Here is a 23,125-nt window from a genome sequence, read left to right as displayed (position 1 = left end):
AGCCAGGGCTCCCTGGTTTTGGCATCCCCTACCTTGAGTTTTCAAAATCTGTCAGGGCAGAAGAGTTCTGCTTCCCTCTACCCTACACTGCTTAATTTTCATTTTCCAAAACACTTGCAGGTTTGCCATCTTAGCTCTTAGAATGAAACGTATTCTACTCGCTCTTTGAGTGCTTTTAATAGTATAAAGAAAGGATTCCACATCCAAGCATTGCAGCAATTAAGAACTAGGTATCCAGGTTCAACATGGGCTTAGAAGTTGGGTCGTTTTCTGCTTATTATGAGCTGCCAATTAGCAGTGTCCTTAATCACTGCCTAGGAGAAGATGGGGATTGGAGTGGCCAGTGTCACTGACCATTGACAAGGCAGTATGCAGAAGGTCTTGCTGCAGCTGCCAGTCACTGTGCTGTAGCATTGGAGCTGAGTCTCATTTCCACAAGGAAGCAAGAATTTCTTCATTTCTTTGCATTCAGAGATAAAGACTGGCCTGTTATCTAGGCTGTAAATATTACATATATAGTGTTCCGGGCAGTGAATCTGCTACAGGCCCTGGGAGAGCTAATGCAACATCTGCCCTGCTCTGTCCCACGAGCGTGGTCAGGGAACACCTTGTGTCTGCAAACATCCTTCATTGCCTTCGCCCACAGAGCCTCCCCAAGGCTCTTTGGGGGTGGCAGATTTGAATTTTGCCTTCCTCAAGGCTGAGGATCTGAACCCGGGCCAGAGCTTTGTTTCCTGCTGGTGAGAGGAGAGGAGTTGGGGAAGAGGCAAGGGTCAGGCATGCTTTTTCTGCTGCTCCGGGGGCAGCAGGAAGAGGCTGGTGGCTAACCTCCAGCTGGAGACCACAGTCCCTTGGTGACAGCAGCCAGCCTGCTTCTCCGAGGCCACAGACAAAAATAAGCAACGACCTAGGACAGCAGACAGCAGAGGAGACAGAGAGGCATAGCCCTGCTGCACGCTCCCTGTTGTGTTGGGCAGTAGGATTTTTGTTCTCTAGTGGGAATTGCACTTGAGCTTGCTTGCTTAAGAAAGGATGTCCAGAGCTGTGCCTTACCGCCTACCTGGCCATCAGCGAGATGAGAAAGTGGCTTTGGTTTGACCTGTTTTTCCTAGATCTTACTTTCCTGTGAAAAAGATTTCCATGACAGAGGATGAAACACCAAGAACGTTTTTTCTAAGTGGATCCTCCAACCTCTGGTGTGCAGCTACAGTAATCTGTGGGTGAAGAAAATATTTGGGTACTAAAGAGTTGCCAAAATACTGTTTAACAGGGAATTGCAGTTTAATTAGCACTTATAAGGCATTAGCAATAATTGTTTTCAATTTGACCACTCAGGGTAAAGTGTGATTCAGGCTTGCTTGGTTGATGCTGTGTGGTCTGCTGGACATGTGCCACTAGCTTCTTGTCCACAGGCAGAAGCTTTTGGGGCTGTGTGTCTCGTTATGATGAAGAGGGAGCTTGTATTAGCTGGAGGCAAATGATTGGACTTGAAGTCATTGCAGCAAGATGGATTAGAGTTTATCTCTACGATCTCATCTGCTGTGATTTTTAGGAAAAGTGCCAAAAACTTAAATAAAAAAAAAAAGAAAAAAAAAGTTTCCATTTGCTTATTTATGCTTTGTTTTGGCAAGGAATGAGAAAGCTTGCCACTTTTAGCGAGTGTGTGAACAAGAAAGGCAAGGGAACCTGGGGTGAGGTTTGACATGGAGATGGTGTACGATGCAGCTTAGCCATAAACATCCCTCAAATATTTCTTTTCCCTTTGTAGCAGGGTTAGTTATGCTCTCCGAGTTTGTGGCTGTAGGTGAAAACAAAGGCAGTTCTATAGAATGAACGTAGTTTCAAAGGCTGGCTGAGAACAGAGAAAATAAACTGTATGCAATTTAAGCACCCATTTGTATACAGCCGTGCACCAGTGTGATGTAAGGCAGCGAAGATGGCCTGATTAGCAAAGCCCTCACAAACTTCTGAGGAGATCCTGCTGCAGCAGTGTTCCCCTCCTTGGGGACCTGCGGTTAGTCCCAGCCAAAGGAGACCTTTGTACAGCAACAGGAGCTAACCGAGGGCTTTTGAGAATGGCAAATACAATGCTGTGCATGTGTGTAAGGGTGAGGGAAATACGTCGTGCAGGCTGTTTACTGGCCTTTACAAAATAGCTGGGATACATCAAGAAATGCAACCTAAATTATGTGAATTTTGTGAGCTACCTTTGCAGGAGTTTGGGAGCTCTGTGTGTTTTGTAAGGATGAAACCCAGCGTTCAGCAGACAGAAACCCTAGGGCAATATAAAGTAAGTGATCTTCCAGTTTTGTAAGCTCTTAAAACCTTGCTTTCATAGGAGTGAGCAGCCAGAGGTCCGCAGACTTCCATGGCAAGTAGTGATGATGTCTTGGTGCTGTCTAGTGATTCCATGTCAGATACGGACAGAGAGATCTGTGAAATTAATGCAAGAAGACAGATAAGATACGACGTTGTCTCTTTCCCTTGTGAGTACATATAAATATGCACAATTGATACGAGGTTTTTTTCGGTTACTTTATGCGTTACCATGTAAAGGGAATGTATGGTACAGTGGAAGCAATGCAGGATTTTGGGTCAGGAGCCACTGGTACCTTTCCTGGCTCTGCCAGAGCTACTTGTGTGGCCAAGAGTATTAAATCCTGCTCCTGAGGACAGCAAGCCATTTATTCGAGCTTCGTTCTCGGACTTGCTGAATGCCCCAAAAGGCTGCTATTATTAGAGCTGGGGAACAGCAGTTCCCTCTAAAGTCGGGCTGCCCATATATCACAAGCACGTGCTTTGCACAGGAGGTGGGAGTAGGACCTGAGCCATCTCTCTGTGCACCGTCGGCACAAGGTGAGGTGGCAATCGCCATCTTGCACCCAGGGTGCAGGCGGGGAGCTGAGCAGCAGCCAAGCTCTCTGTCTGTGCCATTGTTTCTTTTTTTAACAATAAATGCATCTCTGTGGCAACAAAATATCAATTCCCTTCTATAAATGAAGCGCTGAAATGTTTTGTAGATGCAGGATTTGGTGATGACAGTGCCCGTGCTGGTATCAGTCTGCTGTGATCTGTCTGTGTCCTTGTTTGAGATGGGCTTTGCTGTGATAGTACTTCCATTCCTGAGCTTCCATTAGTGCCTCGATGAACAGCAGAAGATGCATTTCAACAATTTTATGGTTAAAAAGCAGCGTCTTATCGTTTGGTTTCTGGTGCCTTTATCCCGTTCATTATGCTTTTGTCTGGTGGTAACGGTCATGGCTTAGAATTGCAACATCGACATTGGTCTCTGAACCTTGTGTTTTCTCTGACCGTAAATTTGGGGGAAGGAGGAGAAAGGATGAAGAAGGAAGTTGGAGGGTTAGTTCTTCTGATACTGCCAGGCCAGCCCTTGGAAAATGTGCTGACTGGCAGCAAGCAGACCCAGTTATTTCCAGTTCTCTTGTTCGCTCGTCAGATTCGGACCTGGAGTGCAGGCCTCCAGCAGGGCTCCAGAGGCACGGCCAGGCCCAGGCCGCGCGCCTCTGCTCAGATCCTCTGCTGCCATCGGCACTCATGCTAATGGCCTTAGCGCAGGGGTCAAAGACTGCTTAGATATGAAGGCTGAATCACCTCCTTTTTAAACCCCTCAGCAGGATCAGGGCTTATGGAAACTGGCATGTGGGCTTGGCTTCTGGCTGACAGTGTGGTCGGAGAGTGTGACTCTGGGAGAGGCCTCTCAGCGGTTTCCACCAGCCGTTGGAACGTGGGTGTCTGGTGATTAAAACACCCCTGCGCTGAGACCCCTCTGTGAAAAAGCCTGATGTGTTCGTTTTCTTCAAAGATGTGCTGAACCCACAAGCGGCTGTTACTTACAGATTTGCGACCTGAGAATTAAAGAAATCGGTGGTGGGCCCATTGGTCTAAACAGGCAGATAAGAAACATGTTTAAGTCTGCTTATTTTACAGATATAACTAAACCGGCAGCGTAGGTCTCGCTGTTTGCCTTGGCAGTGTCCCATTTGCATGAATCAGAACATGGTGGCACAGAAGTACTTGAGGCTCCTCCAGGGCTGACATCCCCTCGTCAGGAGACGTGCCTGTGCAGGCAGGATGGTTTGGAGCTTACTAACAGGAGCCCTGCTTCATCAAGACCCTGAGCTTTGAGCAATCCTGCCTGTTTAGTGTGCTCATTTCTGTGAGCTCTGGTGGTGCAGAGTCCTGTCTCTGGAAAAGTTGTGTTGCCCTTCCCAAACTCAGGGCAGGAGAGATGGAGATGTGTCCTGGCGTACTGTACTCGTAACTTTGGTCCCTTGAAAGGAAGGGAGCTCCTGTGCCTCGTTTGGAGAAGCAGGAGGTCAGTTCTTAAGCGTGGTACATCTCTGCAGCTTTTGATAGGTCTCTGGATCACTCCACACTTCAGTTTCTAAGCTCTGAATTAGGAAAAGAAAATTGTCTCGAACTGAAATTCACTTGTAACTGGTGCAGTTGTCACTACCACAAGGCACTTGTGTTGGTTTGAGCCTCAAGCCTGTGCTTTAATACTGTTAATAGAAGCAACTTATATTAGCATTTGGGAACTTAGAAAATTCACATTTTAATGGTTTTTTTTTTTGTTGGTGTTTTTTGTTTTTTTTTTTATTTCAGCAAATTCAGTGAAGGTAGAAATGCAAAGTGATGAGGAATCTGACAGGAAGACCTTCTGTCAGGAAGATGAGGTCAGGGTTCTCGATGAAGGAAGCAGCCTGGAAGAGCCCCTCACTGAGAATAACGAGATGGCGGATAACAGAAAGATTCAGGAGCTCTCGAGCGAGGGAGGAATCCGGCTTCCGAATGGTAAACTGAAATGTGACGTCTGTGGCATGGTTTGCATTGGGCCCAATGTGCTAATGGTACATAAAAGGAGCCACACTGGTAAGCAGCTGAAAGAAAATCTGATGACTGCCTGTGGCATCTGATGTTGATATTACCTGACAACTGTTCTCTCTTCCCTTTTCATTCATGGGGTAGCAGGAGACTGGGGAGGGGAAAAGTGGGCTTTGCTGATTCAGTTCTCCCTCTGCTCCCTGGATTCTGGTGATTCTGTGTTTCTGGCGAGTGTGGTGCTTCCTTGGTGTTCATTTCTAGTTTTTGGTTCTTAAAAATGTGACAGAAGTCTGAAAATCATGGTTGGACTCGATGATCTTCAAGGTCTTTTCCAACCTGAGTGATTCTATGATTCTATGAAATCAACCTTTCTAGTGATCTTGACTAGGGAGAATATGGAGGGCGTGTGTATGTGGTTGTGTGTGTGCACGTGCAAGATTTTTTATACTTTAAGGTGAGTTTCAGGGCTTTCCCTTGGAGCTGCTTGTAGATAAACAAGGCCAGCAGCTCGGGTGTCACACACCTTCACGAGAGGCTGGGCATGATGCTGGGTGACTGTGCAAAGCCACGGCATGCAGGCATTACCTCACGCTCGGATGCGTATCCTAGTGCTCAGATAGGCTTCCTGCTCATCATGTGACAGCTCCATCAAAGAAATCTCACCTGAACTGTTCTTATGGACTAGTGCTTGCCCTGACAATGTAGATGCCATTTTTTGTGGCATCTTTCAATGCTTACATTTTCCCCTCATTTATGTTTATTACTATCAGTGCTACTACCGATTGGGGGCCAAAACAGCTTACGAGCCTTAAGGATTTGAGAATTCAAGAGGCAGACAAGGCCTTTGCCACATGGATTGGGGGATGAAAGAAAGAATGGGTCTCAAGTTCAAAACAAATTTTGGGGGAGTCTGGGCTAATCTGATAAATGGAGGTACCCAGAGACTGATCCTGAACTCGCTTAGGTGGGAGTGGCCGTTACCTCTAACAAGGGAAAGTGGGGATGGTGCAAGAAGACAATATTGTGGAGTCTTATGGAATCTGTCACGCAGAGCCTTTGATTCAAAAAAGGTCCTAAGCACATGTTTAACTTCTATGAGATTTAAGATGTGTAACACCTGAACTGCCACGATATATACTTTTTGGCTTAAGACATATGCTTAAATCTTACTAAGGTTAAGCACAGGTTTCTCTGGAGCCTCGGGGTGTTTATTCCTACTTTTTTTGAGAAAATGAAAGATATTTTGGTTTTGGTTTTTTATCTCTCTCTGCTGTTATTTAATGGGGTGAGAGGCTCCCACTGTAACTGTGAGATATCTGCCAGGATATAAAAAGAAAAGTGGAGTTTTAAGGCAGAATAAGAAAAGACTTGGTATAATCCCCCTGTAAACCTGGTAGTTTGCAGTCAAGTAGTGTGCACTTGATGGGAACGAAATCAATAGAATTTCTGTACAGAGGAATAATAAATATATATTACATAGTTAATGCCCTGTATATAAGCTGTATTGATAATAACTTAACATAAATGTATAATGCAAAGCATTGCAGTATCGTTTATGATGCAGTCATGATTTTAGACAGCAATTACGACAGGGAAACGCATTAGCTGGAGGAACGAAGTCTTGATTAACAATTTGACATGCTATTACTAGAAAAGGGAAAGAGAACAGAGAATGCAACAGACTGAGTCTCCAGCTTTCAGCTGAAAAGTTTTCATTGGCACTTGCATCTATCTGAGCATATGTATTGTAGGTGCATCAGAGTCCACATATTTGAACTTGAACAGCTAAATTAGACCAGCTAATTTTAGATTTAGGTACTTAATTAAATAGCCTGTGTTTTTTTGGAGATATCTAGCTCATCTTTTAAGTAAAGACAAAGCTGCCTTTTTGTTTTGAAGAAAATGTGAATTCAAAAGAAACAGGGCAAAATCTCACCTGTGTATGGGTGACAATCACTACACGTCTGTGTGTGTGGGTAGGAGTTATATGGCTTGTAGCTTTTGCCTTTGGGCCAGTGGTGGCTCTGCGCTGAGCTACATCTCTTCTCCCATCTGAGCAGAGGAGTGTGCTGCATTGCTCTATACAGATATCTTAAGCATATAGAAGTGCAGCCTGGTGCTCTACTCTCAGTACAGCAGTTGGCAAATTTTGCGGGGGATTTTTTTTTTTTTCCCCTGCTTTGTTTGTTTGTTTTTTAATACATGCTGCTACTTCACTGTCCACAACAGAAGGAGAAATTTGCTTGGATTTCCACATCCTCGATTTTAAGGAGTATTTTTAACATACTCTCTTCTAAAGTGCAGTACTTGAAAAATATATTGCCACTTCCTCAGCAGTTGGGCTGAATGTGCTGGCCCCAGCTCTGGAATGAGCCCTGGCCTGTGGGCAGTCTGGTTTTACAGCCCAAGGGAGAGGATGGTGGAGGGAAAGGAGGTTGTGCCCAGTAAATGGAAACGGATGATGTTCTTTATCAGGTAATGCAACTGGCATGCAAGTCCTTACCTCTGAAGACAATTCATGTGTGCCTTGGGAGCTGGATCCCTCCTTACGTTCCTCTTTATCGGTACACAGCCAAAGCATGGCCTGGCCAGTTGTTTGCACTGGCAAAAACTGAAGTCCTCTTCCCTTCCCAAAAACCTGACAGCATTCTATGTAAATCACACACAGTGCTGTGGTCGTGGCAGAGGTTGTAATTTGACTGTATGCTGGGACAAAAGTGTGGCTTTCCTTACGCTTTGGAACTGAAGCTTCGTGAGAAGATGTGCCATATGGCTTTGGCTGTGTTGTGCACACAAAGGGACACATTTTCCTGCAGGCATTATTCCTCTGCTCTTGAGGAGCAGTTGCCTTCCCCTGCCACATCACAGTAGTTCAGCCAAACACATCTGGGGATGGGGAGAATATCCTCTCCTGTGGGTAAGGACAGAGCATGTCAGTTGGGTATCCCAGCTCTCATCCTCATGGAAAGCATCCATTTTCTCTCCTGCTTATGGCCACTCCCTGCCTTGTTAGAAGTTTCCCATTTATCCTTTGCACTTGCATAAAGGACAAGTGATGCTGTGCTCCCTGACCCCTCCGTAGCAGAACTACTCGTTAGATGCCACAGAACACAGTGTTTCTCTGAGATGCTGGTAATTCAGGTGAAACGTTTGTGTAATCTGCACGGCCATCACGAGAAGGCCTTTCTATTTATTTGTCATCACTGACAGAAAAGAAATGTTTGATATGGGAATTAATTGTGTTGCACTCTCTACTTTAGTAAGCTGGCTAACCCTGATCCCTTCCTCACATGCCACATGCTCGTGTCCGAAAAATAGCATGTGTCAGCATAGGTTTGATTTATTTTCCTCCTCCTCTGTCTTCTTTTGGTCCAAATTTCATATTCCACACCAAGTGCCTCAGGTTGCAGCATCTTTATCAGAGCTTTTTGTTACTGCTGGAGGTAATGAGTCACATATTATTGCCACTGGATATGCCAGGGGCTTGTGCCTGGGGACGCTGAGGAAAGGGGAGAGGAAGAAGACGAGGTCAATAATCCAATTTGTCTGAGCTAATGAAAAGGAACGCCAATGATTTCTCACCTCTTCAGACTTTCTGCTAGCGGGCCTGAATTAAAATGTCCTCAGTCCTCATTTTGTGCAAAGCAGAAACTATTTACTGCTCCAGCCATGCTGTGGCTGTGCTCAGTGAGCTCCGCACCTCTCACTTGCACCAGGAATAGTGATTTTTTTCTCCACAGTAACACCCAGTGCTTTATCCAGTCCGCTGTTGGATTTGGAAGCACCTCTTATTTCTAAGACAGGATTGGAATCATCCTCCTTGCTTTAAGATTTGGGAGGGTTAGACACCCAGAGGTAAAGGGTTTGTGCTGACACAGCCAGACCTCAAGCTGCAGCTTTGGGGAGCAATGCAGCAGCACAGAGCTCTCGCCACCTCTCAGCTGGGACCACTGCTTTGTTGTTTTAAGCCTTTTTGGAGCACTAACCACTGAAAGGTCTCAGATCATTCATTGCTCTCCACTTGCATTGCAGTACCATCAAGTCAGTAAAGGGAGATAAGGTAAGCACCAGTGAGGAAGACCTTCAGTTCTACAATCCACATGCATGGCGTTTTAACTGAACATGTGCAGCATTGGAACTATGAACTTATTATTTTTGGGTTCAGTATGAAAGACTTCTCTGCCTAAAGCAGCTAACCAGGAACAAATCTAAACAAATGGTCGTATTAACACACAACAATTAACTCCCTTGAACTGCCTAATTCTTCTAGTACAAGAGTTTAATTGGCTTTAATTTGTGATTTGTAGCCTGCTGCAGGCTACCTCTTGGAATAAGAATCATCTGGCAACAAATCAAAAGTCATAGGGCCAAATTTCGGAGAGTGATATTTTCCACTTAAGTTCCTAAATGAATCATCCGATTTCTCTGAAAGTGTCATTTTGCACTTAAGCATAAGGAAGAAGAGCTTAGATGTTTGAAATTTTTGAAATGGCTTTTCGCGTAAGGATATGTCTGACTTGCAGCACTTGCTAAACACATCTGGTTTTGGCCTGTTCACAGAAAGAATTTTTCGCTTTTCAGAATGTGGTCATAAATTTGTGTACGGAGGACACTTGGAAATCACCCAGAATTTCCCAGGAATTTTTCCATAGAGATTTGTCACTACTGTTTTATAAGAAATGGCATTATCTTGGAAGAGGGTTTTTCCCAACAACAGAAAAACCAAGCCGTAGTAAAATCACGGATGGCAAGTGAGGTGCGGCTTGTTGAGTGATGAATAGAACAGTGAGTATACAGACAGGGTAGTCCCCAGAATAACAGGCATGGGAATGGAGCCAAATCTGGTGCTCTGTGTTTCATTGGGATGAAGGCACGTTGCATCTCGTTGCCTGCCAGTGTGTTAGCAGTGCTGCTAAGATTTCATCTGGGACAGAGCAGGATCACAGCAGTTGTAAAAGTGTTTCTTCTCACCCGAGTGTTAACAAAAAGCCTACTGTCAAAGGGTGCAAATCGGTACTGTCAGTATGAAGAACTACCTTCTCACTGGCAGCGGGAGCAACAGTGATTTTACAGTAAGTAGTTAAAGTAATAATAATCCTGTTTTAGAAGTACCAAAGTTATCCTTTGGGTATCAAAAACATGTGCCAAACAGGAATGGCTGAGGTCTTCGATATATATTTAACCAGAACAGATGCTAAACGTAGTCCCATTGGACCTGGATTTTATGTTTATAAAGACTCTTTCCTGGCTTTCTGTAGCATTCTGAAGAGGCTTTAAAACCCGTGTTTTTTAAAGAAAAAAAAAAGTAATTAAAGCACTCGTAGGAAGGGACCTGAATGTTGCTCTGAAAGTAAGCAGGCCTTGCTTTTACCAAGAACACGTATTAGTTTGTGAGCTGCTCCATTTGATTTTAAAGGGACAGAAGCTTTCAGATGAGGGTTATAAAGCGTGCGTGGTCAGGAGGTCTGTGGGCACACCGGATCTAGGGAACTGGGGCTCCACTTTCCCAAATTATACATTTAAAGGTTTTAAGCTGTGAATAACACAGCAGAAAGCAATTGATTCCAAGTGGAAGAAGTCTAATTCAAATCTTAGGAGAGATACTTATTTATTCATGTATATTTTGACAACCACTTGTGACAGTCTCATTAAAAGTGTCAGAACAGCTCTGGCCGCGCTCCGTCCCCGCTTACATTTCTGTTTTGATACAGAAAATGTCACTGATGTATTTTGCAGGGGTACAGAATTCAGAGAAGGCCAACTCATAGTGAAACTCCTGCGCAGCACTTCCGTGCTGAGGCGGTAAAGGAGAATTGTTGTACAGGGAAGCGTCCGGTTAAGTAGAAAATGGAGCTGGTTTGCTCTTCGAAATAACAGTTGGCACATACGTGGTAAAATATGGTAGCTGTTAATAGCAGTTTAGCCTGCTAGTTTGGCTGGTTTCAGACTGCATCAGCTAGGAAGCACTCGTAGCTTTTGCTCTGAAGTCTCCGGTGAGATGCCATATATTACAGATATTTGTAAAAGGGCCGTGTCGTGCTAACGAACCCAGCTCTGTTGGCCCACATGGCTTTGGGTGTTTTTGTTTTGTTTGGGGGGGGAGGAGTGGGGTGTTTTTTCTTCTTAATTATCAGTGCTGTTCCTTGGCACAAACTGCTCCTCTTAAGCCTTTAGGAAAGGTAATACGTGGCAGTTCTGGCTCACCTTGCCCTGTCCACTCCTGAAGTAGCTTTAGATAATTAAATTCTCCATGCTGCAGAACGGTGCTCTGACTTAAGGTCTTAAATCTGGAGCTGAAAAGAAACATCTTTTTTGTTTGGTTAGCTGTTTTCTCCCTCTCTCCACTGAGTCTTTTTTTTTAGTTGCTAAGGTTGGAAGGCTTTTTTGCCCTGCTTTGGCTTGAAAAGAGAGAAAAGATTTAATATTTAGCACTAGACTAAAAGTATTTGCAGTCACATAGTTTCCAGTGTTAAAAAGCAAAAAGCTCATGTAGTCACACATTTCAGTACATGTCCTTTTTATGAATTCCTATTTTAATAAATCAGCACAAGTTAACAGAACCAAAAGGCAAGTGCATAGCTATAAATGGTGAAACACACACCATGCTTATAATTGTCCGTTGCCTCCCATAGTCACGCATGCAATGTATTGCATTGGTCTCTGGTTTCTGGTGTATCTGTGCTGCACTCGCCCCAAAAGACAGGAAAATATTTTAAACACAGGAACTGCCATGTAAAGAGGAAATGTATTTAGGTAAAGACTCTGCATGAGTGAAGTAGAGCTGCCCAAGCCAGTGTCAGACAGGTTATCCCACGTATTGTGCAGTACCTTTGGGCTCACAGGACTGCAGAATGGGAGCGACACTCCTTCCCAAGTGTTCTGGTTGTGCAAACCAGCATGGTATGGAGCCCAGATTTCTAGTGTCTGATGCTAGAACTGTAGATCTACCTAGGTCTGGTGTGATAATCCTTTACAAAGGATGCACTTCAGTTACTATTAGCTGAATCTTAGAATACAGCATGGTTGTTATTAGCGGATGCTTAATTGGAAGTATAATTCATTTCAGTTATGAACTAAAAACTACTTTTCACAGGAGTGTAAGGGAAGTGAATAAGGATGCCAGGGATGTTACTTTGTTAGAGAATAATAATAACTCTGGAGTACTACTGAAACCTACTAGCAGAAGACAGCAGAAGAAATAACTGAGAAAGCATTCTTCTCAAGGCACTGAAGTGATTAAAGAAAAGGTTGGTTTGCTACTATCTCAAGTGGGCATCAAACAACAGAGTTCATATAAAAACAGCAGAATCTTATTATTTAGTTTTTACTTTTTGGGGGTAGCTTTCTATTGGGTGTTTGTGTACAGATTAACTGTACTATATTTAAAAACTGCTACTCAATAGCATGAATGTGACTAAAATTAATTCTCATCCCAGAAGCCTGCAGTTTAATCAAGAAGCAGGAAATACACAATTGGACGAAACTATAAGAAACAGATCAAAGTGGTTGCTCAGAATTAAAACTAGAAGGAAAAAATAATTCCTTCTGGATTAAAGTAGTCTATTGAGAGTAAAATGTGCTCTTGTAGCAGATGCTGTGTGTGGCAAGAAAGGAACAGGCTATTGGTGACTTTGTGAAGGATGTTCTCATGTCATCTTTGCCACTGAGCTGTAGTACAGTGAGTACCTGAATTCCTGACTGAAGGCTTTGAATGTGTCTTCAGCTGCCTGTTTACTGAGGAATAATACCTGCTCATATGTGGCCTCCAAGAATATCAAAGAAAAGTTGGGTAAAACACACGAACTGCATAGCTTAAAAACCAGCAGGAATAAAAGAACAGACTTGAAACTTGGTGAGAATCCTGTTGCTTTCTTTAATGTTGTCATCCCGAAACTGAAGCTGTTATTCCTGAATACTGAGAAATGTGTCAGAGGAGGGAGTTTGGCCTGTTTTCTCAGACACCGAAAGCAAAACAGAATAAACACACACACACACACACACACACGTATATAGGATTCGTTGACTTTATTCTCCTTACATATCTCTGTTAGGACATTTTGAAATGATATAAAAGAAGATAATGGCTAATCAGATCCTTCAAATGTATTGTGGGAGTTTAATGGAGAAGCCACAAACCCCCTATCAATTCCAGTGAGCTTGCATTTGGTGTATTTGGAAGAAGACCTTCATGGCTTGGTTGTTCTTTATTATTAGTCCACAATGTTTTTGGCAAGATGGTAGCAACTTTAATATCTCCTTCAGTGCATCTGCAGTGGTTTCAGATGTATCTTCATCACGCAAAATGAAGTTGCAGAGATGTGGTACATATGTGGCACACCTCCCTTCTGTTGCCCTCCTTACAGGACCGTGGCAGGGGCAGTGATTTAAACCACCAAAGCAAGAAGTGCTAGAGAACACCTGTGAGAGCTCTCTTCCTCCCTCTTTCCATTTGAATCAGAAGACAGATGGTGGTGTTTACACCAGACATGAGAACTACTACGATACCAACATTTTTGTATAGCCAGGGAGTAACCATTTTAAAGCTATTGAAAAAAGGAGTTGGGGAGATGTGAAAGATCACAGAGCATGTTTATTTCTCACAAGAACCGTGCTTCATGCCAATGAATTCGAGCTCAAGAGTCCCAACAGGACCTGACCAAGGATCCATGATGTGGGATATGCTTAAAAAAATGAGTGCAAGTGCTTACATCTGAAATCTGATGTTCAAGACCTTGAAGAGCTGGGGGGGGCCCTGGTTAGTGAAGTCCCTTCATCATTTCAAGTCCAGCTGTAGAAAAGTGCTTGGATGAATGGCGAGTGTTGAATATATTTTTGTTCCCTACTGACTCTCAGTCTACCCAGTGGGATGTAAGTAGGTGCTTATAGCTGACTATGTGCCCAGAAATGCTGGGACAGAACGGAGCGTCCTCAACAAATGTTAATCTAGATTATGGTCTTAATAATGCTTCAGAAAACCTATGCCAGTATGTCAGATTTCTTTTCCTTTTTAAATTTAAAAACTAAAAAATAAGAGTTTATTGATCCACTCCCCACTTTCAAGGGCAAATATGAATGATTAGCATCAACGTCATTTGTGTGCATGTGTGTGTGAATGTTTGTGGGGCAGATTGAGTAAGGAGTAGAGTTTTGGTTAAAATTAATTATTTATTGCATCAAACAAGTCTTTTCCATTACTTTTACACAAATTTGCCTATTTCTGAATTTAACATCATGAGACTGTCTTAGCCTTTGCTACTTCACGAAGGTTGTGGGCCTCATTGTTACTTGCATTAATTGTCTTTATACCACTCCAGCAATGGAAAGCAGCCTTTAAAAAGGGACGTTAATTAAGCTGTAGTGTAAGCAAAAGGTTTAGTTGAAAACAGAGACTTTAAAATCTGTCAAGTCTAATCCTTGCGTTCAACTTCAAATATTTATATGGATTGGACCAATACTAAAAATACATGCAAAACTGTAGATATAAATACCACAGACTCCAGCTATGGATCTAAATTTTGAGCAGAGCTCATCATTTGCTGAAGACAAAACCTCTAAGATTGGGAACTTCATGAAAATCAGACGGCAGTGATCACCTCCAGCTGATGCTGTGTAAGGGGAAGAGTCCCATATTGCTGCTGGCAGCTTTACACAGAGCACAGAGTAGAAGAAATGGTGTGATGGTGGCAGTGCGAGCAGACCTATGTGAGATGACAGTGCTACAAAGAGTGGGACAGTGGGCACCTTCTGGTGTTTCTTGACAGCGCTCTCCCTTCCATTTTCCCTTTCAGGTGAACGCCCCTTCCACTGCAACCAATGTGGAGCTTCTTTTACCCAGAAGGGGAACCTGCTGAGGCACATCAAGTTGCACTCTGGGGAGAAACCGTTCAAATGTCCCTTCTGCAGCTACGCCTGCCGACGGAGGGACGCCCTCACAGGACACCTCAGGACCCACTCCGGTGAGCCCACATTGCCTTCTTTTCCCTCTTGCTGGTTCCTTTCTTGCTACTGCTAAAGCGAAACAGGTTGTGGAAATAACTGTTTCTGGTGGCTCCGGGGCTGCACCATCCTCTTCAGATAGCACAGCTCTGAGCTTTGGAAAAGCCTTGATGTGAATCAGAAAAGTTGTGGTTCAGCCACACCTCTCCTTTTGTGTAACTGAGCTCCTCTGCTGATGCTATCACACTTCCCTTTGAATGTCTCCTTGGGTGTATCCAGACTTTGCTGGCAGATTGTTCTGACACTCTAGGCCCCAAAGTGGCTGCGAAATTCCAAAGATCAGAAAAATAAATTTGTGCTTTTGGAAGCCTGCTTTGCAGTTCGTACCAATTTCTTCATCTATTAAATGCCGTATGCTGACGGAGCTCATACTTGCTGATCTTTCAAGATCCTTCTGATTGCATTTTTGACTCAGTTATTTCTCCTGTAAAGTTCTAATTCCTAAAGGTGTGGGAGAGATTGGGCTTTCCCTGCCTGCTTCACACAGCTTTTTGATAGATTTTAAAGAAATAACAGTCACGTAACTATACGTTAGTAGTCCTGTTGATAGCCCTGATGATCAGGATTGGAGGTGTTTCCAATCTCTATATGCTACACCATAGGGCGGTGTTCTGCCTACTTCACTCGTTTGTGTAGATCTCTTGAGTAAGATCTTAGCTTGCTGTGATTTTTATCTACTAGGATGTTCAACTTTTCTGTCCAGACCATTTATAGGAGACTGTGTTTTTCATTGTTGAATGAGCAGAGATAATTGGACTGGTTAGAAGTGACAGGATTACAGATGAACTTTTTAAAGGTGTTAGCAAATGTGTGACTACTGAAACATGGTGGTAGAAGTACGGCTGCAGACAGAAACTCTGCGTGTGAAAATGTCATCACGGAGCTTTCTGACTATTTATACACATTTATTCTAAGAGTCAGCCTCACTTCAGTGGAATTTTCTGTTATATGAGCATTAGGGTACTGAGTTTCCATTATATTTCCAAGAATCAGAAAGGATAAGCTAGTAAATTTCTCCAGGTACGCAGGAGGCTGCACTGTTGCAAACATACTTCAGACAGAAAGCATGAGCATGAATGCAAGCATGGGACTAGGCTGAAAGAGTATTGCCTGAGAGATGTCAGCTGAGAGGATTCGATCTGAAAGTCAAAAGGGAAAGATGTCTGTGAAACAGTGCCTTGTGATTTTCACACATCTGACCATAACAGTAGTTTCAACTTGAAATTTAGTTAAAAAAAAGTGAACACAATGAAGATATCCACAATTTAATTGAGAAAGGAATCATGACGTAAAAGAGCTCACATAGAAAAACACGAATATTGAGGTTGAAGATCGTTTTCATAGTATGAGTATAGATTTTTATTACCTAGATGCAGCTACTGATAGCAATTATTCATTCTTCCTGTGTAAAAAGTACATGGCCGATCTTTCTGCTTTTTGCATGAAGATGAAACAATTAAAGCGTGGGATTTTCAGAAGGCATCTATGCAGCTTATGCATACGGGTCCCACCGGAGCTCCTTCCCTAACTGGCATAGCTATATTCAACTAACTGTACTCAACTTATAATTTCAAGAGAGTGTTATCACTAAAAGCAGTCAGCTACAACTGTTTTGAGCAGAGGCCCAAGAGAAACAGCCAAGTGCTCTCACATTACTCTCCAACACAATTTCTAGAATAGCACTCACAGATGAAGAGTTAAAAACCTCCAGTATTGCCCCAAAATGTACAACCTATATGAGCATGGAAGTTAATGTGTCTTTCTGTCCCAGACATGTGGCTGGGTTGGTTTTTATGCCCACAGTTGTGAACGCTGTTCACGGAGAAGATGGATAGACATTCCCAAGAGATTTAAACTGTTTCCTATCAGCGGACTATGCAGGCTCTTTTATGATTTAATAAATTGCACATCAGAACCTTGTAGGTAGGCCTTGCAGATTACAGCAGAACTGTGTAAACTTCATCAAGTCCGTACATTTTCTGTTATTTCTGACCAGAAAAAGAAACAAAACAGGTTATCACGTAGTTGAATTATAGACAGAAAAGATTGAAAACAGTTTTGAAATATGAGACTTCAATCCAGTTTTAGTCTGGTACATTTATGTCTAAATTGAGGTGAATCTGAATATGTTTTGGTATTTATAAAAGGAAAGCTCTTTAGATCAGTTCCTTAGTTAATATAGTTTAGAATCCCATCTCCTAAGCAAGGCAAGTGGTATTATTTGGCAGTAGCTGAGAATCTGGCACATGATTGCACAAATGCAAGACGAATATCATTTTTTCATGTTATGTATCTGTTTCCTCTTTAAACAAGAGTGCTATTAATTAAAAAAAAAAAAAAAAAAAGCCACCACTTTTCTTCTCAAGAATGTTTTAAGCTGCTCACTCTAAATGGAAGGCAATATAATGCAAGAAGGAAAGGAATTGAAGACATTTTTATCTGTTTTTTTTTCCTCTGAGCTAGCTTGATCTGTGATTTTGAAAGCACTTTGTGTCACTACTTAATCAGTTCCACCTCCTCATCACTGCTGCCAGTTAGTCCATTTTTCCTGTTCCTAGTGCGGGGTTTTCATACAGTAGGACAGGAAAGGTGAAAACGTAGGGAATTTGTTAACATAAATTAGAAGAAGCACCTTGGAGAGGTTTGAAATGAAACTACTATTAGCTTAAAAAAAGAAAAAAAAGATGGTTTTGGTTGTTTTTTTGTTGTTTGGTTTTGGTTTGGTTTTTGTTTTTTGGGGTTTTTTTGTTTGTTTGTTTTTGCCTTGGTAGGGTTATTTGGTTTATGCTGTTTAATATTATTTCCTGTTCTTTTGGAGTGTTTCTGAGTATCATGATCTTGTGCAGAATTGTATCTTATTATGTGTTTCTAGGATGACTGGTTAGCAAAGTATTTCTTCACACCTGTAGTACTTACTGCTGCTTAACCCTAAAAAATTAAGGACTTACCTTGCAGTTATTTGCTCCTGCAGTTATTTACCTTTTACTGACATATGCAGTTCTGATGAACTTTGTGTCTATATTTTCCTCCCACACGCAGCTTCTTTGGTTTCAGCAATATAATGATGCCTTCAGGACAACAGTAGGATAATGCCTGGGGAGAGATTCCTGCACAGAATTGCACTAAGAGCTGTCTTGAGCCTGACAGTTCTTAAAGGAGTTTCAGGTACTGTTTCCAGGATTAGCTCTGAGGTTCCACAACAGAGGTGATACTGGAGAGGTGCCCAAGCAGGCTTGCAGGACGTGAGTCTAAGGACCGGCTGTAGGGGGCTGGAGCAACAGTTGGTAGCCCCTTCTTGCAGGGTGTGTGGCCAGCCAGCAGGCATTGGCTTTACCTTGCCTAACATTTGCTGTTTTAAAGAGGAAGGCATCCAGACAAAGCCAGTCCCTGATGGAAGTCACAAAGCCCCTGCCGTGTCACCCTGAGACATGTTCATATCCTCTGTCATCTCTAGAAGCGCACAACTAAACAAAGGCGCGTACAGGATAGATGAGACAAATTCTGCCGTAGGCAATTAGTGAGCAAAGCAAAAATTTTAAGGAAAAACGACTGTTCTGACAGGTAGATCTCGTGGTTAATGCACCTAGGTGTGGATCTCTGTACTTGGAAAGATATGGCGTACAACCTGATGCTCCTTTATACTGAAAAGCCAGGCTCTGCTGAGAGGGTGTGTAAAATGATCGGTTATGTTTTGAGGTGAGTTCCTTGTGTCTAAAAGAGCCAAGTCAATCTTCTCCACATAACACTATTTTAAACAGAGGCACTTTGATAGTAATGAGAAAAGCCAAGGCTGCACTGATGAGCAATCTAGAAAAGCCCATAGAAAACATCAGTGCGTTTGTTTTCAGAGCAGGGCTTGGGTAGGAAGCTGTAAATGAGGGACAGGATCAAAATGAAAAGCAGAGTTAGGTTCTCATTAAGTGGGAATCATCCGTCCATCCTTTACACTAAGCAAGGGTGGCCCCGTGGGACACATATTATGTGATTTATGTAATTAAAAGACTGTCTGGTTATGCATACACACAGACAGGCCAAATGAAGCCTTCTCAGGCATCCTTAATTCTAGAACTTCACTATTTTCCTGTCTTTGTCTTGGCAACCTCAATCACATTCCCTTACTGTGGGAGTATATATCTGCTATTCATATATGACAGCAGTTTTACTGTTTATTTCTTCCTAAAAACTGGGTAGTCACATCATTATTTTTTCCTGTCACAAAAGCTTTTCCTCACAATGCATTTTAAAACTTGCTTCCAAGCCACATCTTTCCTTTCTAGAAAATCATTTTTCCCTTTTCTGCTTATTGAAAATATTTGTTTCTTCTTCCCTCTCTTCCTTCTATATTGCTGCTGCACTTTGTTACTACCCAGCTCTTTAATAGCACTGAACTAATGGTATCATATTATTTGCAAAAGAAAAGCAGTGAAGCATTTGTTTTGAAAAGAAGGGCTTAGGCAAAAACTCCCAGAAGCACACTCTCAGCAAAGTATGTGCAGTGCACAAGACATGTCTCATTAAAAAGGTAAATTCCCCTTGTACATGGAAAAGAAATTCAGTAACTCCTTCTACGTTTCTGGCTTTGAAACTCTGCTTTTCTTTTCCGTAAGGGCTTTTTTCTCAGCTCCTCGTGTTGCCATACATCCTCCGAGCTCCAAGAGGTGTCCTACTAGCCTGCAATTGCATGGTTCTTGTCAGCAGAACCTTTTCTTAGGGAAATGGAGCAGTGATGTTTGTGCATGCGACTGCTGAGAGGCAGGAGGGACCCAATTCTTAATTCTGACAAAATGCCTGTCCCAATGCAGGTCTATGAGTGTCATCTCAGCCATCTCACCTGTGAGTGCTTCAGTCCAGCTGAAAAATTGGATGAACTGACACACAGCTGGAAAACCAACCCTGTGCATGAAGCACTGCCTGTCAAAAGCCAGTGAGAATTATTGAGAGTGGCAAAGATGATGATTAAGAATAATAACGAGTCCATGTTGTAAATTGCTTTTTTCATCTCAAAGAGACTTGTACCACTTTTAACAACTCCGCTCTCAAAAGACTTGGCTGAAGTCAATGTCTGTTCTGTAACCATGCTTTTAATGATGAGAACATCATAATTAGAAGAGTCTTGGGACCTGAAGGTCTCATTACACCCAGAGCTGGACTGACTCAAGTATATCATGAATGAGGGGAAAAGAATTTAAATGTGAGCAAGTAGGACACTATCTGAAAAACGAAGAAAGTATGTGAAGGGGAGGAGACAATATTTTGCACACAAATCCTAGTTCTGCAAATAGGTTAGCAAACGGCATCTTCCCTCAGCTGTGATGAGCCTGTGGGCATTTTAGAGCTCTCTTTCATCAGGCAGAGCTGCTCTTTGTCTCAGTTTTTCTTACATTGATTTAGTTGAACTCAGTGGAATTAATCACTTCCCCAAATCGTTTGATTTTCATATCAGATGCCAGCTTCTAACCTGCTGTTAGCACATGCACAATACCGAAGCAGCTCTGCTTTCTCATCAGTGCTTCCAGTACCTTCCAGGCTTTCGCTCTGTGCTGTAGTCTAAAATCTCAAGCATTCTGCTTTCCATATTGTTTGTATGTGCAACATTGGAAGTTAAGCAGATCAAAATGTATACAAGGGTAGGAGTTTGCTATGTACGGCTTTTTATCTCCAAGGCATTCTTCTCTGAAGCTTAATCTATGCAGAGCCAACTTGTATCCCGTGCTTCACTAAATCTGAACCTGAGCCTTGAAGTGCCGGAGTCACTTTCACCTCCAGAGCCATACTGTGTCAAGTGTAAGCTACATGAGATGATCATCTTTTACATGCTCAGAATTATCTTGGTATAGAAAAAGCTTAGCGTGACCGAGCTTCTACAGAGCACATTATTGATGAGAAACCCTCTTTGATTTAAAGATGCTGTAAGATTATGATCTTTCCAGAAAAAGTAGACTTGGACTTTGTGTTCAGGGGGAACTTGTGAAAAGATAAGTTTTCACCCAAAGCAAGAAGTGTTTGCTTTTTGCTTGTCGGACCTTTAAAAGTCTTGAAGATTCCCTCTTATCTGCAGTGGTTATGAATCGGTTTTTGACTGTTCAACTCAAGAGATCTGTTTCTTATAGATAAGACAGAGGAATAGGAGAAGTGGTCCTGGCAAGCATGGGTAAACGTGCTGTGTACCAGCCTCATGAATCTCTCTTAGCAATGGGTATCAGCTTTTCTCTGTCTTTTTTTTCCTTCCTCACTAGGGTGTGCAATTGAGATGATGGGAACAGAAGTTGTACAGCTCCCTCCTTCTTCAGCGTGAAAGCAGGAGTGCCCTGTTCCTTTTAGTGCTCTGGGCCTACCTTGTAAGTTGACTGATTAGAGAAAGGCTCACCCTGTCTGCTAGTGATGAGAGATACCAGTGTTGAGGAATACCGTTCTGTATGTGAGTTCTCAGTGAGATTACTAGGTGCTAAGAGTTATCACACTGTCTGAGACAAGTCTTGTGCCTCCTGCTATAACCTGATGGAGCACAACCTTGTCAGCTCTCTGCCAGCAGCAGGACTGCCAGCCAGGCCTCTTATCAGCAGAGAGAAGCGGGAAGAGAAGGTCTGGAGAGAGAGGTTGCAGTGTTTCCTCCTTTCCCTGATCAACCTAGTTTCTTTTTCTTAGTGAGACAGGATAGCAGACTCGCATGTTTGGTGTCAGGTTGGGTCTCTGGATCCATGGCAAGGAGGAGTTTTGTGTTAAGGTAGGGAGGTCCTACATCCCAAAATGGGAAAGGAAATGGAATATTAGTGCCCCCAGTGCTGCGAATTCACCATGAAGAAAAGCTCCCTAGGGCAGGTTTCAGTTCTGCACTGCAATAAATTGCTCACAAGGAGAGGACAGGGTGTCCTTTGCCCTTTTCTTCAGAATTCCTGGATCTTCTCTCGCTGCATCCAGCTCAAACAGCACCACTGTACTTGGGAGTGTCAAGGTCCTTCTTTAGACAGCTTCAGTATGGTGTAAGATTCACCTGGAATCATGTCTCAGTAATATTGACTTGTTCCTTCCTACTTTGTGTGTAGTGCCAGCACTGTGTGTGTTTGGTACAGGGCTGCTGAAGTCCAGATTTGTGCCTGTTTTCTGTCTGCTCTCCGTGTTAGCAGTTCACGTCCTTCTCATGAGACAGGCCAGCCTGATTAAGTGCTCTTCTGTGCTCTGGAGAGAAAATGGTCATTTTTCCACTGCGAGTTTATGCCAGTCATCTTGCTTTGCAGAAGCAAATGTGATGGTGACTTTTTCTTTTCTCCAGGCTTTTATTGTGCCACAGTGCTGCATGCGGGCATCAGAAAAGCAGATGAATATGATAGCAGCAGTCTTAAGCAGCATGCCTAAGCTGTTCTTTAAACATCCAGAGAAGCTGTTTCTATTGCTTCCCTAGGGAGATGATTCCACTTCCCATCTGCTTTTTACAACTGACTCTCATCCTGATACTTAACCTAAACTACCGTTTCTTTCACTGCAAATTTTTGCTTTTCCTAACACCACCTTCTGTGACTGAATAACTCAGCTTACACTGTGACAACATTTATAGTCTGCAGTCATCTGTCCAGTGTTGATTCTGTTCTAGACTGTTTTTATCTTCCCATCCACTCGTCTTTTTTGATTGCTGATTTTGACTTTTGGCTACTCTCTTGAGGGATCTAAACTGTGAAATCACTGTACTCTTTGGAACCAAAACAGCAGAGATGCAGACCCCTTAACCTCGTCTCTGCCTCAGTTGTCTATCAGTGAAATAAAAATAAGACCACTTACCAACCTTGTCGTGATGGAGAGAGTGCAGAATGCACGAATGATTGCAAGGTGCAGGCATATTGCTGCAGTGAAGGGCACGTCGGTACCTAGCAGAGTATTCCATTGCTGCTGGTGACCCTGCTGCATAGCATTGTGTATTATCTCCCCAGTTCTACGTATCCTTTGTTCAACGGTGAAATGAGATAATTACAAAGTGGAGGGAATAATAACTTTATATCGTTACCATAACCACTGAGGTATTATACCCTGATACCTGCGTGATTATCTTAGACACAATAGTGAGGTGATTATTAATAACACTAAAGGACTTACTACTTAGCCTGCAATTTTTGCATCTTGTTTCCTTTATGAACGCTATCTATTTCATCAGCCCAAAGCCTGTGTGAAGTGGGTATGTGTTGTTGCCTCGCTTTTCAGTGAAGGGAAAATGAAATAGGAAAAAGCCCTAGGAGACCCAATTTGCAAACTCAGGTACCTAACCACCAAGGTAGCTTAATTTAAGTTACTTGTC

General features: G+C 42.8%; 1 protein-coding gene across 27 annotated transcripts in view; it reads left to right on the top strand.

The window, feature by feature from the left end:
- Positions 1–23,125, top strand: part of IKZF2 (IKAROS family zinc finger 2) — a 111,478-nt gene that overhangs the window by 52,994 nt on the left and 35,359 nt on the right. For 22 of the 27 annotated variants that reach the window (XM_025152117.3, NM_001398138.1, NM_001398137.1 and 19 more), the window contains 2 exons: positions 4,627–4,893; positions 14,634–14,801. In XM_025152117.3, the coding sequence (XP_025007885.1) occupies positions 4,647–4,893; positions 14,634–14,801 (415 nt within the window). In that variant the 5' untranslated portion in view covers positions 4,627–4,646. Of the gene's footprint in view, positions 1–2,338; positions 2,487–4,626; positions 4,894–14,633; positions 14,802–23,125 lie in introns of all 27 variants that reach the window. The other 5 variants (XM_040703281.2, XM_046943418.1, XM_040703282.2 and 2 more) reach the window with 3 other exon arrangements.

This window comes from Gallus gallus, chromosome 7 (assembly GCF_016699485.2).
Source record: "Gallus gallus isolate bGalGal1 chromosome 7, bGalGal1.mat.broiler.GRCg7b, whole genome shotgun sequence".
NCBI classification, from domain to species: domain Eukaryota; kingdom Metazoa; phylum Chordata; class Aves; order Galliformes; family Phasianidae; genus Gallus; species Gallus gallus.
This window is presented reverse-complemented; position numbering and strand designations above follow the sequence as displayed.